This window comes from Pan paniscus, chromosome 7, assembly GCF_029289425.2.
Source record: "Pan paniscus chromosome 7, NHGRI_mPanPan1-v2.0_pri, whole genome shotgun sequence".
Taxonomy (NCBI): Eukaryota; Metazoa; Chordata; class Mammalia; order Primates; family Hominidae; genus Pan; species Pan paniscus.
Window position 1 is genome coordinate 147,122,434 of NC_073256.2, and position 15,701 is coordinate 147,138,134.

The 15,701-nt window shown below is 39.7% G+C and overlaps 1 protein-coding gene across 2 annotated transcripts in view; it reads right to left on the bottom strand.

Annotated features, from left to right (window-relative positions):
• Positions 1-15,701, bottom strand: part of GSDMC (gasdermin C) — a 38,508-nt gene that overhangs the window by 5,674 nt on the left and 17,133 nt on the right. For both annotated transcript variants that reach the window (XM_057303089.2, XM_003820453.4), the window contains 3 exons: positions 11,758-11,923; positions 8,773-8,878; positions 6,675-6,719 (listed from right to left, as the gene is read on the bottom strand). In XM_057303089.2, the coding sequence (XP_057159072.2) occupies positions 6,675-6,719; positions 8,773-8,878; positions 11,758-11,923 (317 nt within the window). The remainder of the gene's footprint in view (positions 1-6,674; positions 6,720-8,772; positions 8,879-11,757; positions 11,924-15,701) is intronic.

The window sequence follows — 15,701 nt, forward strand, 5'->3', positions numbered from 1 at the left end:
GTGGCCACAGAGAGAGCTCCTCTACCTGTGAAAAGGGGAGGGAAGAGTGGGGAAAACTTTGTCTTGTGATTTGAGTGACAGCTTAGCAGCAGTAGAGCAGAACATAAGGTAAATTTATAAGATATTTTACTTCAATCCCTAGCTCCCAAACAGCATCTCTGTACCCACCCAAGGCCTGGGAAAACTCACTGCTCTGAAGGGAAGTGAAAAAATCTCACTGGCTTTGTCACCTGCTGATTGTAGAGCCCTAGGGCCTTCAGTGAACACAGGTAGTAGCCAAGTAGTGGTTACAGCAGGCCTTGGGTGAGACCCAGTGCTGTGCTGGCTTCAGGTCTAACCCAGTGCAGTGCCAGTGGTGGTGGCCACAGGGGTGCTTGCATCACCACACTCCCAATTTCAGGTGGCTCAGTACAGAGAGAGAGAGACCCCATTTGTTTGGGAGAAAGTAAGGGGAAAAAACAAGAGTCTCTGCCTGGAAATCCAGGTAATTTTTCTGGATCTTATGCAAGACCACCAAAGCAGAACCTCTATGAGTCTGCAACAACCACAGAGATATCAAACAGGAAGACCAAGTCCCTTTGAATACCTGGAAAGCCTTCTCAAGGACAGGCACAAACAAGCCTGAGAAGACTAAAATAAATACCTAATTCATCAATGCCTAGATACCAAAAAACATCTACAAGAATCAGGATCATCCAGGAAAACATGACCTCACCAATGAACGAAACAAGGCACCAGGGACAAATCCTGGAAGAAAAAGAGACATGTGACCTTTCAGATGAAGAATTCAGAGTAGTATTTTGAAGAAACTCAAAGGAATTCAAGATAACTTGAGAAAAAATTCAGAATTCTATCAGGCACATTTAAAAAAGAAATTGAAATAATTAAAAAGAATTAAGCCAAAATTCTGGAGTTGAAAAATGCAGTTGACATACTGAAGAATGCCTAAGAGTCACTTAATAATAGACTCAATCAAGCATAAGGAAGTATTAGTGAGCTTGAAGACAGCCTATTTGAAAATATACGGTCAGAGGAACCAAAAGAAAAACTAATAAAAAACAATGAAGCACACACATATGATCTAGAAAATAGCCTCAGAAAGACAAATCTAAAAGTTGACCTTAAAGAGGACACAGAGAAAGAGATAGGGTAAGAAAGTTTATCCAAAGGAATAATATTAAAGAATTTCCCAAACCTATAGAAAGATACCAACATTCAAGTACAAGTAAGTTATAGAACACCACGCAGATTTAACCCAAAGCAGACTACCTCAAGGTGTCTCATAATCAAACTCTCAAAGATCAAGGATAAACAAAGGATCTTAAAGCAGCAAGGAAAAAGAAACAAATAGCATACAATGGAGTTGCAATATGTCTAGCAGCAGACTTTTCACTGGAAACCTTACAGGCCAGGAGAGAATGGCATGACATATTTAAATTGCTGAAGAAAAAAAACCTTTTATCCTAGAAGAGTATAACTGGCAAAAATATCCTCCAAGGATGAAGGAGAAATAAAGACATCTCCAGACAAACAAAAGCTGAGTAATTTCATCAACACCAGACCTGTCTTATAAGAAATGTTAAAGGGAGTTCTTCAGTCTGAAAGAAAAGGACATTAATGAGCAAGAAGAAATCATCTAAAGATACAAAACTCACTGCTAATAGGAAGCACATGGAAAAACATAAACATTATAACACTATAATTATGGCATGTAAACTATTCTTAAGCAGAAAGACTAAATGATGAATCAATCAAAAATAACTACAACTTTTCAAGACATAGTACAATAAGACATAAAGACAAACAACAAGAAGTTAGAAAGTGGGAAGGTAAAGTGTAGAGTTTTTACTTTATTAGGTTTCTTTTTGCCTATTAGTTCATTTGTTTATGCAATCAATGTTAAGTTCTCATCAGTTTAAAATAATGGGTTATGAGACAGTATTTGCAAGTCTTACAGTAACCTCAAATCAAAAGACTTACAATGGATACAGAAAACAAAAAGCAAAAAAACAAAACACCATCAGAGAAAATCACCTTCACTAAAAGGAAGGCAAAAAGGAAGAAAAGAAGGCCAGAAAACAATAACAAAATGGCAGGATTAAATCCCTATTTATCAACAATAACATTAATTGTAAATGGACTAAACTCATCAATCAAAAGATGAAGAGTGGCTGAATGGATTAAAAAAAAAACAAGATTCCATGATCTGTTACCTACAAGAAACACACTTCATCTATAAAGATACACATAGACTGAAAATAAAGGGATGGAAAAAGATATTCCATGCTAATGGAAACCAAAAAAAAAGCAGAAATAGCTATACTTACATCAGACAAAATAGATTTCAAGACAAAAACTGTAAGGAGAGACAAAAAAAGGTCATTATATAAAGATAAGGGGGTCGATCTAACAACAGGATATAATGATGGTAAATATATATGCACTCAACACTGCAGTACCCAGATATATAAAGCAAATATTATTAGAGCTAAAAAGAGAGATATTATTAGAGCTAAAGAGAGAGAGAGCTAAAGAGAGATTATTAGAGCTAAAGAGACAGTAATAGGTGGAGACCTCAACACCCTACTTTCAGCACTGAACAGATCTCACAGAAAGAAACTCAAGAAAGAAGCATGAGACTTATTCTGCACTATAGAGCAAATAGAGCTAATAGATACTTAGAGAACATTTCATCTAGAAGCTTCAGAATACACATTTTTTTCTCCTCAGCACATGGATCATTCTCAATGATACATCATATGTTAGGTTATAAAACAAGCGTTAAAACATTCCAAAATATTGAAATAATATCAGCCATCTTCTCTGACCACAATGGAATAAAACTAGAAATCAACAATAAGAGGAATTTTGGAAACCATACAAATACATGGAAATTAAACAATATGCTCCTGAATGACCAGTGGGTCAAGGAAAACATTAATAAGGAAATTGAAACATTTCTTGAAACAAATGAGAATGGAAACACAACATACCAAAAGCTGTGGGACAAAGCAAAGCAGTACAAAGAGGCATATTTATAGCTATAAGTGCCTACATCAAAAAAGAAGAAAAACTTCATAAAAAACTACCTAATGATGCATCTTAAAGAACTAGAAAAGCAAGATCAAACCAAATCCACAATTAGAAAAAAAGAAATAATAAAGATCAGAGTAGAAATAAATGAAATTAAAGTGAAGAAAACAATACAAAAGATCAATGAAACAAAAAGTTAGATTAATGAAACAAAAAGTTGGCTTTTTGAAAAGATATACAAAATTGACAAAACTTTAGCCAGAACAATAAAAAAAAAATGGAGAGGGCGCAAATAAAATCAGAGATAAAAAAGGAGACATTACAACTGATACAGCAGAAATTTAAAGGATCATTAGTGGCTGCTATGAACAACCATATGCCAATAAATTGGAAAATCTAGAGAAAAATGATACATTCCTAGACACAGAGAACCTACCAAGATTAAACCATGAAGAAATTTAAAACCTGAACAGATCAGTAATGAGTAATGAGATAGAAGCTGTAATAAAAAGTCTCCCAGTAAAGAAAAGCCCAGGACCTGATGGATTCACTGCTGAATTCTACCAAATATTTAAAGCAAAATATGAATACTAGTCCTACTCAAACTACTCCAAAAAATAGAAGAGAGAATACTTCAAAACTCATTCTATGAGGCCAGTATTACCCAGATACCAAAACTAAATTAAGATACATCAAAAAAAAGAAAAAAGAAACCCTATAGGCAATATCTCTGATGAATATTGATGCAAAAATTTTCAACAAAATACTAGCAAACCGAATTCAATGAAACATTAACAAGGTCATTTACAGCCAGGTGTCATGATCACACCTGCAATCCCAGCACTTTGGGAGGCCAAGGTGGCTAGATTACTTGAGCTCAGGAGTTTGAGACCAGCCTGGGCAACATGGTGAGACCATGTCTCTACAAAAAGATACAAAAATTAGCCAGGCATGGTGACACATGTCTGTAGTCCTAGCTACTTGGGGGCTGAGGTGGGAGGATCATTTCAGTATGTGAGGCAGAGGTTGCAGTGAGCCATGTTCATGCCACTACCACTACAGCCTGAGCAACAAAGTAAAACCCTGTCTCAAAAAAAGAAAAGAAAAGAATTCATTATGAGCAAGTAAGATTTATCCCAGGGATGCAAAGATAGTTCAACATACACAAATCAATCAATGTGATACATTATATCAACAGAATGAAGGACAAAAACCGTATGATCATTTCAATTGATGCTAAAAAGGTATTTCATAAAGTTAAATATTCCTTCATGATAAAAACTCTTTAAAAACCAGGTATAGAAGAAAGATACCTCAACATGATAAAAGCCATATATGACAGAGCCACAGCTAGTTTCATACTGAGTGCAGAAAAATTGAAAGCCTTTCATCTTAGATCTGGAACATGACAAAGAGTTCCACATTCACTATTGCTGTTTAGCATAGTGCTGGAAGTCTTAGCTAGAGAATCAGACAAGAGAAAGAACTAAAGGGCATCCAGATTGGAAAGGAAGAAGTCAAATCATCCTTTTTCGCAGATGATATGATCTTATATTTGGAAAAACCTACAGGCTCCACTAAAAAAACTATTAGAACTGATAAACAAATTCAGTAAAGTTGAGGAATATAAATTCAACATACAAAAATCAGTGGCATTTCTATATGCCAACAGTGAACACTCTAAAATAGAAATTTAAAAATTAATCTCATTGACAATAGGGATAAAATAAAACATCTAGGAATTAACTTAACCAAAGAAGTGAAAGGTCTCTACAATAAAAACTATAAAACATTGATGAAAGAAATTGAAGAAGACACCAAAAAAGTGAAAAGATATTCCATGTTCATGGATGGGAATAATTAAAATTGTTAAAATGTCTATACTCCCCAAAGCAATCTACAGATTCAATGCAATCCCTATCAAAACACCAATGACATTCTTCACAGTAAGAAAAAACAATTCCAAAATTCATATGGAAGCACAAAAGACCCAGAATAACCAAAGCTATCCTCAGCAAAAAGAACAAAACCAGAAGAATCACATTACCTGACTCCAAATTAAACTGCAGAGCTATAGTAACCAAAACAACATGATACTGCCATAAAAACAGACCCATAACCAATGGAACAAAATAGAGAACCTAGAAACAAATCTATGTACCTACAGTGAACCATCTTTGACAAAGTTGCCAAGCACATACAATGGAGAAAGGACAGTCTCTTCAATAAATGGTGCTGGGAAAACTGGATATCCATATCCAGGAGAATAAAACTAGACCCCTATCTCTTACCATATACAAAAATCAAATCAAAATCATTTAAAGACTTAAATCTAAGGCCTCAAACTATGAAACTGCTAAAATAAAACATTAAGAAAACTCTTCAGGACAATGGTCTGGGCAAAGATTTCTTGAGTAAATACTCCACAAGCACTGGCAACTAAAGCAAAAATAGACAAATGGGATCGCATCAAGTTAAAAAGCTTCTTCACAGGAAAGGAAACAATCAACAAAGTGAAGACACAACCCACAGAATCTGAGAAAATATTTGCAAACTACCCATCTGAGAAGGGATTAATAACCAGAATATTTGAGAAGCTCAAATGACTATATAGAAATAAATCTAATAATCTGATTGAAAATGGGCAAAAGATGTGAGTAGACATTTCTCAAAAGAAGACATACAAATAGCAAACAGACATATGAAAATGTGCTCAACATCACTGATCTTCTGAGAAATGCAAATCAAAACTACAATGAGATATTATCTCACCCCTGTTAAAATGGCTTATATCCAAGACAGGCAATAACACATGCTGGGGAGGATGCAGAGAAAAGGAGACTCTCATATGCCGTTGATGGGAATGTAAATTAGTACAATCAATCTGGAGAACAGTTTGGACCTTCCTCAAAAAACGAAAACTAGAGTTACCATATGATCCAGCAATCTCACTGCTGGGTATATACACCAAAAGGCAGGCAATCAGTATACCAAAGAGAGATTTAAGAACAAACATTGCAACACTGTTCACAATAGTCAAGATTTGGAAGCAAACTAAATGTCCATCAACAGAGGAATGTATAAAGAAAATATCAAACATATACACAATGGTATACTATTCACCCGTTAAAAAAAGGAATGAGATCCTATTATTTGCAAAAACATTAATGAAACTGGAGTTCATTATGTTAAGTGAAATAAGTCAGGAATAGAAAGACAAACATCTTATGTTTTCACTTACTTGTGGGATATAAAAATCAAAACAGTTGAACACATAGAGATAGAAGGATGCTACCTGAGACTGGGAAGGGTGGTGGGAGGTCTGGGGGAGAGGTAGGGATGGTTAATGGGCACATTTTAAAAAGCTAGAAAGAATGAATAATACCTAGCATTTGATAGCACAACAGGGTGACTACAGTCAAAATAATTTAATTGTACATTTTTTAAAAACTAAAAGAGTATAACTGGATTGCTTAGAACATGAAGGATAAATGTTTGAGAAGATGAATACTCCATTTTCCATTATGTGATTATTACACATTGCATGCCTGTATCAAAACATCTCATGTACCTTATAAATATATATACCTCCTATGTACTCATAAAAATAAAAAAAAAAAAGACCAGGCTTTGGAACTCACCATCTTGAAAGGTTCTCTGTTCATCATCATCTGAGATGAGAATGGCTGAATGGAAAAGAAGAACTTCCATTAGGAGAGTTGAGGTTATTCCTGCCTGAGTCTTTCCCATAGCCTGAACCTAGACCAGGGAACCCCTTATATCAAAACCACTGGGATGCCTGTTAAATCTGACCACTGGCCTCACTCTGTGCCTTCTGAATCACTTTGAAAGGTGCCCTGGAACCTGCATTTAAATAAGCAATTTAGGTAATCACTTTGCCATCCAACATTTGGAAATTACCTTGATAGAGTAAAGGAACTCAGCTCCCTTTGACCTTCACTAGGTAGGATTGCCTCTTGCTGCCCTTTTCTTACTGATCTGCCTTACTTACCACTCTCAATTTGGCATCTTCTTGGATGATTTCACATTCTGTGCAGAGAAATATGCTGAGGTCTGAAATTCACCTAACACTAGAGTGTAAGTGTTCAACAGGGGAAAGAGCCTATGAAGAAGACAAAAAGTTGTATAAGGGTTGAAAAGTGTGAACTGAATGAAGTTAGAGGAAAAGCTAACCTCACAGCAGTGACTGCAAGTCATGTTCTGACTACTAGCGGGGAGAGTGGCGCTCCGCTATGTCAGATGCCTCACTGTAAAATGGAGATGAGATCTTCTCTCCCTAGCTGATGAAAGGAGTAGAGATACATGCCCAGCAATGTAACTGACACCAATTCATCTTCACCCTCTCCAGTTCATCAGGATCTTTCCCCTAGCTTGACAATAGGCTCAAGTCTTCACCATCTCATAAACCCCCTTCCCAAAGCTAAGTGTCCTCCTTTAGTTATCACCTCCTCCCACCTGTTGTCCCCTCACAGCCAACTTCCTTCAAGAATCAGCTACACACTGGGTCCTCACTTCCCCTCTTTGCATTCACACTTCAACCACTATAGTTTATTCTCCAAAGAATCCACCTGGCTTCAGTCACCAATGAATATTGACCTGATTCTATCTGGATACTACCACATCATGTTCTGTAGGGTCTTCTTTTATCTGACCACATCATTTTTTGTTTGTTGTTGATGATAACGATATTTTGAAACTAGAGCTCCTTTTCTTTTCCTTCTATGTTAAAATCATCTTATCATTCACCATGACCTTTGATAGTGCCACCATCTCCTGGTGCCCTCAGCAGGACTCTCTGACCTCTCCTGAGAGTGGGAATCCCATTCTCACCCCTTCTCCTCATTAGAGAGCTGCTTTGGATATGGTCAGTCTTTCCAGAAGCCAGAGTCCTCTAACTGAAAGACTGGAGACAGTTCAGCCTCATTCTGTCTATGGCCACTGATGGGAGGTAACTGACATCAGGACACTCCCGTGACCATGTTGCAGTGAGGATACTATAGGTAGTAGAGTGTGAGAGTGAGTGTGGGAGAAGGAGGAGCTGAGCTTGATCTGTACTAGAATGAGCTCTAGCTGGGACTCAGCATTTGGGAAGGGAGAAAACAAGGACTCTGAGAGCCAGTTGTGTTCCCAGCACTCACTGTCACATCTAGGTATGCAACTGACACAGATGCTTCTGCCCACATGGAGTCTAAACCCAAAGTGTGTGTGGTCAGGAACTGTGCATTTTGAGGCTGATGAAGGAGGGAAAGATGTAGATAAAATTCAGGCTTATGTTCTTAGGACATCGTGTCTGCAGTTTTGTTTGTGATTGTGATGTTGTTACCTCATAGGACCTTAATGTGGGGTTATGGGTAACCTTGGGTAAGCCTCTGTGGCTGATGAGTTGCTGAGGGTACTTAAATGAATAAGGATGGTCAGGTTAGGGTTGGAATTTGCCCAGTGCTAACAACACTCCAAGATGAACAAGTTGGATTATTTTCCATGTACGAGACTGTCTGTATCTGTCAATAGCAGCATTTTACCCAGGCCATGCTTGGAGGTGCCTCTGTGTGGTGAGATGGGTGTGTGCCCTGGACAGTAAGAAATGTGCATGCTTCTCCTTGGATAGGCAGAGCAGCAAAGGTTGCATACTATGGTTATTTTCCTCTCATTTCTCTCTTAGGAGAAGCAGACACCCCCTCCACTACCATCTGCCTTGCTGAGCTCTGCTGCTCCCACCTTTCTCCTTGATAACCAGCTGCTTTCTCTTATAAGCCATCACCATGCCTTTCTGCAGAGTCAGTGCCTTCTTCTTCACTCTGAGACTCTCTCCTTGGCCTTGACCCTGGGGAGAGAAACCAGACAATACGGTATTAAATGTATGTAATTTTAAAGGTCAGATGGCTCTAGAAAGCTCGTTAGGAAAAACATCAGCATTCCCTGCTCTCATCCTCCCTACTGCTGACTTCTGATTTCCAATCACTGCTCTTTCTTCCTTATTTCATCCTGTGCTCATCTTCCCACTTTTCAATTTCATGTTGATATTGCAATGTTTTTATTTCTTTCCAGATTTAACTATTTATTCTCTCTTTTTGATTATGTTGAATTTGTTTTCCTTCTCTTTCATCATTCCTTATTTCCCTTCTCCCATCTTCCTAAAATATTAACATCCCCATGTTTAAGTTAATATTCACTGTTTATACTTGGGGAAAACTTCTTTTCCCCACTCCCGATCTTTCCTTTATCAGTTAATGTGATGTCCCTTTGCCTTGTCTGTCTCTTTACTCATTCTCTCCAGAGGAGATGGGGGACACATTTTTTTGAGACCTTGTACATCTAAAGACATTTTTGTTGTACCTCTCACACTTGATTGATATTTTGACTGGACATAGAATTCTTGGCTGGAATTCTCTAGAATATGACTTTATTTCCCTTTTAGAAATATTTATGGTTGTCTTTTTGAGGTAAGTGTTCTGAAAATTCACAGTTATGTTTTATGGGGTGGATCTATGTTGACTCAAGAAACCATGCCTTCAGTGGACACTTTCATTCTGGAAACACATTCTTTGGGTCTCAGAACCTTCCTTGTATTTCCTCCTGAAAGATTTTCCACATTGCATTATGTCTTTGTTCTCCCCTTCTGGAACTCTCCTCGACTGATCCTCAAGTTTTGTTTTGTTTTAATTGAGACAGTGTCTCATTCTGTCACCCAGGCTGGAATGCAGTGGCACAATCATGGCTCACAACAGCCACAACTTCCCAGGCTCAAGCAATTCTCCCACCTCAGCCTCCCAAGTAGCTGGAACTACAGGCATGCACCACCGCACCTGGCTAATTTTTTGTTTATATTTTGTAGAGACAAGGTCTCACTATGTTGCCGAGGCTGGTTTTGAACTCCTGAGCTCAAGCAATCCACCTGCATGAGCCTCCCAAAGTGCTAGGATTACAGGCATGAGCCACTGTGCCTAGCCTCCAAATTTTTTTAATGAATATTCTCCTGTCTTTTTGCTTACTTTTTCCCGGAAATTTCTTAGATTTTGCTTTTTGACTCTTCTATTTAAGAAAAAGAATAATAAATTTCTACTACTCTATTTTTAATTTCTAAGAGCTATAAATACCCTTTTTGCAAAGCATTATTCTTTCATGAAAATAAAATATTATCTCTTAAAGAGGATCAAGTATTTCTTACCTTCCTATGTTGTTTTTGTTTCCTCTAATTTCCTAATTTCAAAGTGTTTTTGTTTTGGGTTTTAGGCTTTCCTCAAGTGTCTGTGATGTTTTTTTCTGTTTTGTTAATGAGTGAAGCATGAAAGCTGTTAAATGTGCATAGGCAGGGCATGTTGAGTAGATGTTTCACTTTGGGGCAACCAGGCAGGGATTAAACTATCTCTTTGGAGTCTCCAGTTGTTGGGGTTTTTTTAGTTATTTCTTTTGTACTGGTTAATTTTCTTAGGAAATAATTCTTCAATCTCCCGCCTAGGCTGTGTGTTGTAGGGGTAGAAAGGGTAGAGACGTGATGCCTGGAGCTGAATGGGGAAAGTGGCTCAATGTCCCCACTCTCAATGAGGACTTGCACTTATTTTCCTTTTCCATTATGGCTTCTCACTCCCACCCTTCACTGTAACTAGTGTCCCTAAATCTAGAACCCACAGGGAATAAGTTTTCCAGAAGGTCTTCTGCCAGAGTGGGTGAGGGTAGGTGCCTGGCTATGCAGAGGTGGGAAGGGATTTGGGCTCTGAGCGTTCCTTATAAAAATTCCCTGAAGTGATTATTACACATCGTATGGCTTTATCAAAATATCTCATGTACCCCATGAATATATACATCTACTATATACCCACACACATTTTTTAAAAAATTAAAAAGATTTCCAGTCGATATTCTTACTTGCAGTCCCACCTACCCCCTATCTTCAGAGGTAGCTAGTGCCTCCGATTCCTGAACCTTTTGGGGGTTCTTGTTTCTAGACTTTCTTCCCTGCTGCAGGTGGGGGTCCACTATTCCTGCTTTCCAGGGTCTGTTACCATTTGTCCACTTTTTAGCAGTAACTCATTGGCATCGGGAAACTTAGTACACATATCGGGTTTCTTCTTTAGTTTTTAAAGCTCTTAAGTAAAGACAAATTACACAGACATATTGTAAAAGCACATTATAACACATATAAACTTTATAAGCCCTTGACCCATACTTAATCTGAATAGTTGATACATGAATTTATTTATATTAAAAAATATTATACTTGGTTATTGTGAATGACTCATGTCAGTCACATGTGCTTGAAGATACTCTGATCTCACTCCTTGAAATATTTCTTATCAGGTTACCTTAGAGTTTAAAGTACTTTAACAACCGGGGTTTGGTGTTAGTGGTCCCTCATTTCTTCCAGCCATAAAACTAGACTGTATATAACACAGTGACCACTCATTTGAATTCTGCAGAATTTATCATTTACCCAAAGCAAAACACAATACTAAATAATTAAATATATTTCTGATTTTGTCAATACTGTATGACCCCGTATAGTAAAACACTGTAACGGAGGATATTAGAATATACTCTCAGATCAGAAGTCAGGATACATCGACATGTAAGAAGTGGGAAATAATGACTCCATCCCTTGTAATCCCTGGAAATAGAGTCCAGAGCCCCCTAGGAAATGAAGCTTGGCTGCCAGGACTGGCTGTATTTTTTGAATTTCAATCCCACTTCAGGACAACTTTATACCTTGCCATAGGTAATCCAAAGAGCAATTTTCCCTAAAATATTCACACTACTGCTATCGTACAGCACAGTATTGTTGATCAGTTCAACAGCCTCTGTCACCACGTACAGGTTGTCCCCTCTCCTCCGGCACTCCTTCAGAAATGATGGCTCTGGATCCAACAGTTTCCTGGGGATTTAAGGAAGGAGGACAAGAGTCAGAGTGGGAAAGTGATGGCTTTTCAGGTTACTCTGGGTGCCCTTCTCCCCAAGACCTGGGAGGGGTGCAATGGCTTTGGACCCTGACAGGTAAGTCACCAGTGGGTGGTAGGGCAGCAGAATGTTTTATCTGACATACAGGATAGAGGGGATCCCAATGATGGTGGTTCGGGTGTGAGAGTATATGTACCATATTGTTAAAGGCATCTGCATTTTACTAAATTATACTGGTCCTGTTAAGGGGTAATTTATAGAATTTTAGCACTAGGGTCTCTCAGAAAAAAAAGGGCTAGAAGCAGACAGGTCCAGATGATTGAGAACAGTCTTTAGGAGGTCCTGTTGTCAAAGCTGGGTATTCACACCGAACGTGTCAATTAGCACAATCAGGGTGGGCTGGGGAGCAGACAGATAAAGTGGAATGAAGCGGGAAGACTCTGCATGATTTCATGACCATTACGGATTTACTGTCCTTGGTGGGTGGATTGGTAGGGCTGACTTGATGATGTAGTTTCCAGGGATATATGAATGGTTTGAAGTACTGAAGGTAGATTTCATTTCTATTTCAGTTCTTTCTGAAGTTCAACCTTGATTCTACTCAAGGCACCCATGGAGTCAGTGTCCTGGGTAACAGTCATGTGGAATATTGAGGGATTCTTAATTGGCTTTTCAATAGAGAAGGTTACTGCGCACACAATATTAGGTTTTGTCATTGCTGTCTTCTTACCATGTCCTTAGATGCTATGTTATGTGACATCTACTTATCTTCCAAGCTTCATGTTGTATCTCCTTTATCTTGGTTGTCTAAGCTTCCAACTCACTGACCTTGCCCCTTATCCTGAAAACACCAAGCTCGGTGTTTCACCCTTCATTAGAAGGGTAAGAGTAAGAGTTTTACTTTGGCAGCATCACCACTCCCCCAGGCGCCACCACAACATGAATGGAGTTCCCCTGGGCCGACGAGCTCTTCAACGGGAAAAAGAGAGCCAAAGTAGATATCCAGCTTCAAACAGCGTTCCAAAGCGCATCCTAGGAGGTCCAGCTCTGTCCCATGTCACAGAGAACATTGAGGGCATCGGCAGGACTAGACCACCTGGGGTCACCTAGAAGCAAAGAAGTGGTCAAGGCTTCAGCAATCACTGCATGGATCTTGGCAGTGACACTACATTCCTACTAGCAGTGGCACCCAATCAGAGAGACCAGCCAGCAACTTGCCTGCCTGCAGACCCAAGCCAACAAATTTGTCTGGCCAGGAAGTATGGTAGGCAGTTTCTGTCTGGCTTGCATCCTTAACCAGTGGTATAGCCTCCCTGTGGAGGTCAGCCTCAGAGCCCAACCTAAGTTCCTTGTGAGACCGGAAAGCCAACCAGCAACCCTGCCTAACTGTAGAGCACAGCCTCTGGCCCCAACTGACCAAGGATCCTCCACAACAACTCTGCCCAGCCTCAGGGCCAAGCCTAAGACTTTGCCCAAATAGGGAGGCCAGCCAGCAACCATACCTAACTGCAGAGCACAGCCTCTGGCCTGGCCTGACCAGGAAGTCCAAACAGTGACCCTTTCCAAATTCAGAGCCCAGCCCCAGGCCCCACTCAAGCAGAAAGTAAAGCTAGTGACTCTGCCTAACTGTGGAGCATAGTCTGTTACCCTGCCTCATGAAGGAGCCTGATCAAGAACCCAACACAGCCTTGAAGCTCTGCCTGCAACCACACCCAAATGTGGGACACAGGCTACAAACCCAGCCAATCTGGGAGTTCATAGTGACCCTGACTGACCATGGAGCAAACTGAGTAGCCCTACCTGGATCAAGTTCCCAGCCAGTGACCCAGCACAAACACACAGTTCAGCCTGTGTCCCTACCCAAACACGGAGCCCAGCCTGTGGCCTGCCCAACTACAAAGCACAGCCTGAGACCACCACCAATTACAAAACCTAGTCAGTGGCTCCATCTGAATATGGCATTCAGCCAGCATCACACCCAGTCAGGGAGCACTTCATGGGCCCCTACCCAACCAGGGAAAATTTCAGAGCCCAGCCTGAAGCCCTGCCCAATTATATACCCTAAACAACAGTACCACAAGGAGCACAGGCTGCAACAACATCTGACAAGAGGTGATCGTGGGGTCCAGCCAGTGGTCCTACTTGACCACAAAGCCAGTCAAAATCCCCACCCTATGAAGGAGCCCAGCCAGTAGCCCCGCCTGAATGCAGAGCCCAGCCAACAGCTCATCCTGATCATAGAACCCAGCCAGTGATCCAGCCCGACCATGGAGCACAGCCAGCAGTTCCACCTCAGAGGACGGGCAGTGGCCGCATCAACTAGAGAGTGTGAGCAGCAAGCCACACTTATTCATGAACACTAACAGCCAATCCATCTAGAACCAAAGGTTGGACTGACTGGTGAAGGTCTATCTCTACTGATATGAACCTGTTAAGGCTAGAAGAGGTGGCTGCTGCCTCAAAAGCACAAAAAGAAATGCAAGATACAAGGATTATGAGGTATTAGGAAAATGTTATACCAGCAAAGGAAACTAATAAAGCTCCAATGACTGACTCTAAAGAAATGGGAGATCTATAAACAAACTGACAAAGAATTCAGAAGTTCAATGAACTACAAGAAAATACAGATAGACAACTAAACAAAATTAAGAAAACGATACACAAAATTAGTTCCACAAAGAAATAGAAACCATTTTTTAAAAATCCTGCAGATAAAGAATACAGTAACTAAACTGAAAAAAGTTTAGGAAAGTTTCAACAGCAGATTCAATCAAGCAAAAGGAAGAATTAGTGGACTCAAAGACAATTTGAAATTAACCGGTCAAAGGGATAAAAAGAAAACAGAATGCAGAGTGAAAAAAGATATATGGCACTTATGGGACACCATCAAGTGAAACAAAAAAATATTCTCCAGAAACATAAGAGAGTGAGAAAGAGATAAAAAGCTTATTTGTAGAAATAATGACAGCCAGGGCCAGTGGCTCATACCTATAATCCCAGCACTTTGGGAGACCAAGGTTGGAGGATCACTTGTGTCCAGGAGTTCAAAACCAGTCTGAGAATAATATTGAGACCACATCTCTCCAAAAAATAAAAATTTAAGCAGGTTGGTGGCACACACCTGTAGTCCTAGCTACTCAGGAAGCTGAGGTGGGAGGATCACTTCAGCCCAGGAGGTAGAGGCTGCCGTGAGCCAGGATCTTGCCACTGCACTCCAGCCTGAGTGACAGAGCAAGACCCTGTCACAAAGGAAAGGAGAGGAGAGGAGAGGAGAGGAGAGGAGAGGAGAGGAGAGGAGAGGAGAGGAGAGGAGAGGAAAAAATGGAAACTCCCAAATTTTGAGAGAGAAGTGGGCATCAAAATTTGTGACACTAAAAATTTCCCAAATAGGTTGAACCCAAAAGGTTCAAGACACGTTATAATTAAATTATCAAAAGTCAAAGATAAAGAGAAAATATTGAGAGTAACAAGAGAAAAGCTACTCATTACATACAGGGGAGTATCTAAGAGACAATCGCAAATTTCTTAGGAGAAATCTGGCTAAGAAAGGATGATATATTCAAGATACTGAAAGAAAAAAACTGTCTTATTCTGTTTTCTGTTGCTATAAGAGAATATGACAGACTGGCTAAATTATATATAACTGAAGTTTATTTGGCTCATGATTCTGGAGGCTAGGAAGTCCTCAGAGCATGGCACCAGTATTTGGTGAATGTCATCTCATGGAATATGGTGAAAAGCAGAAGCAAACACAC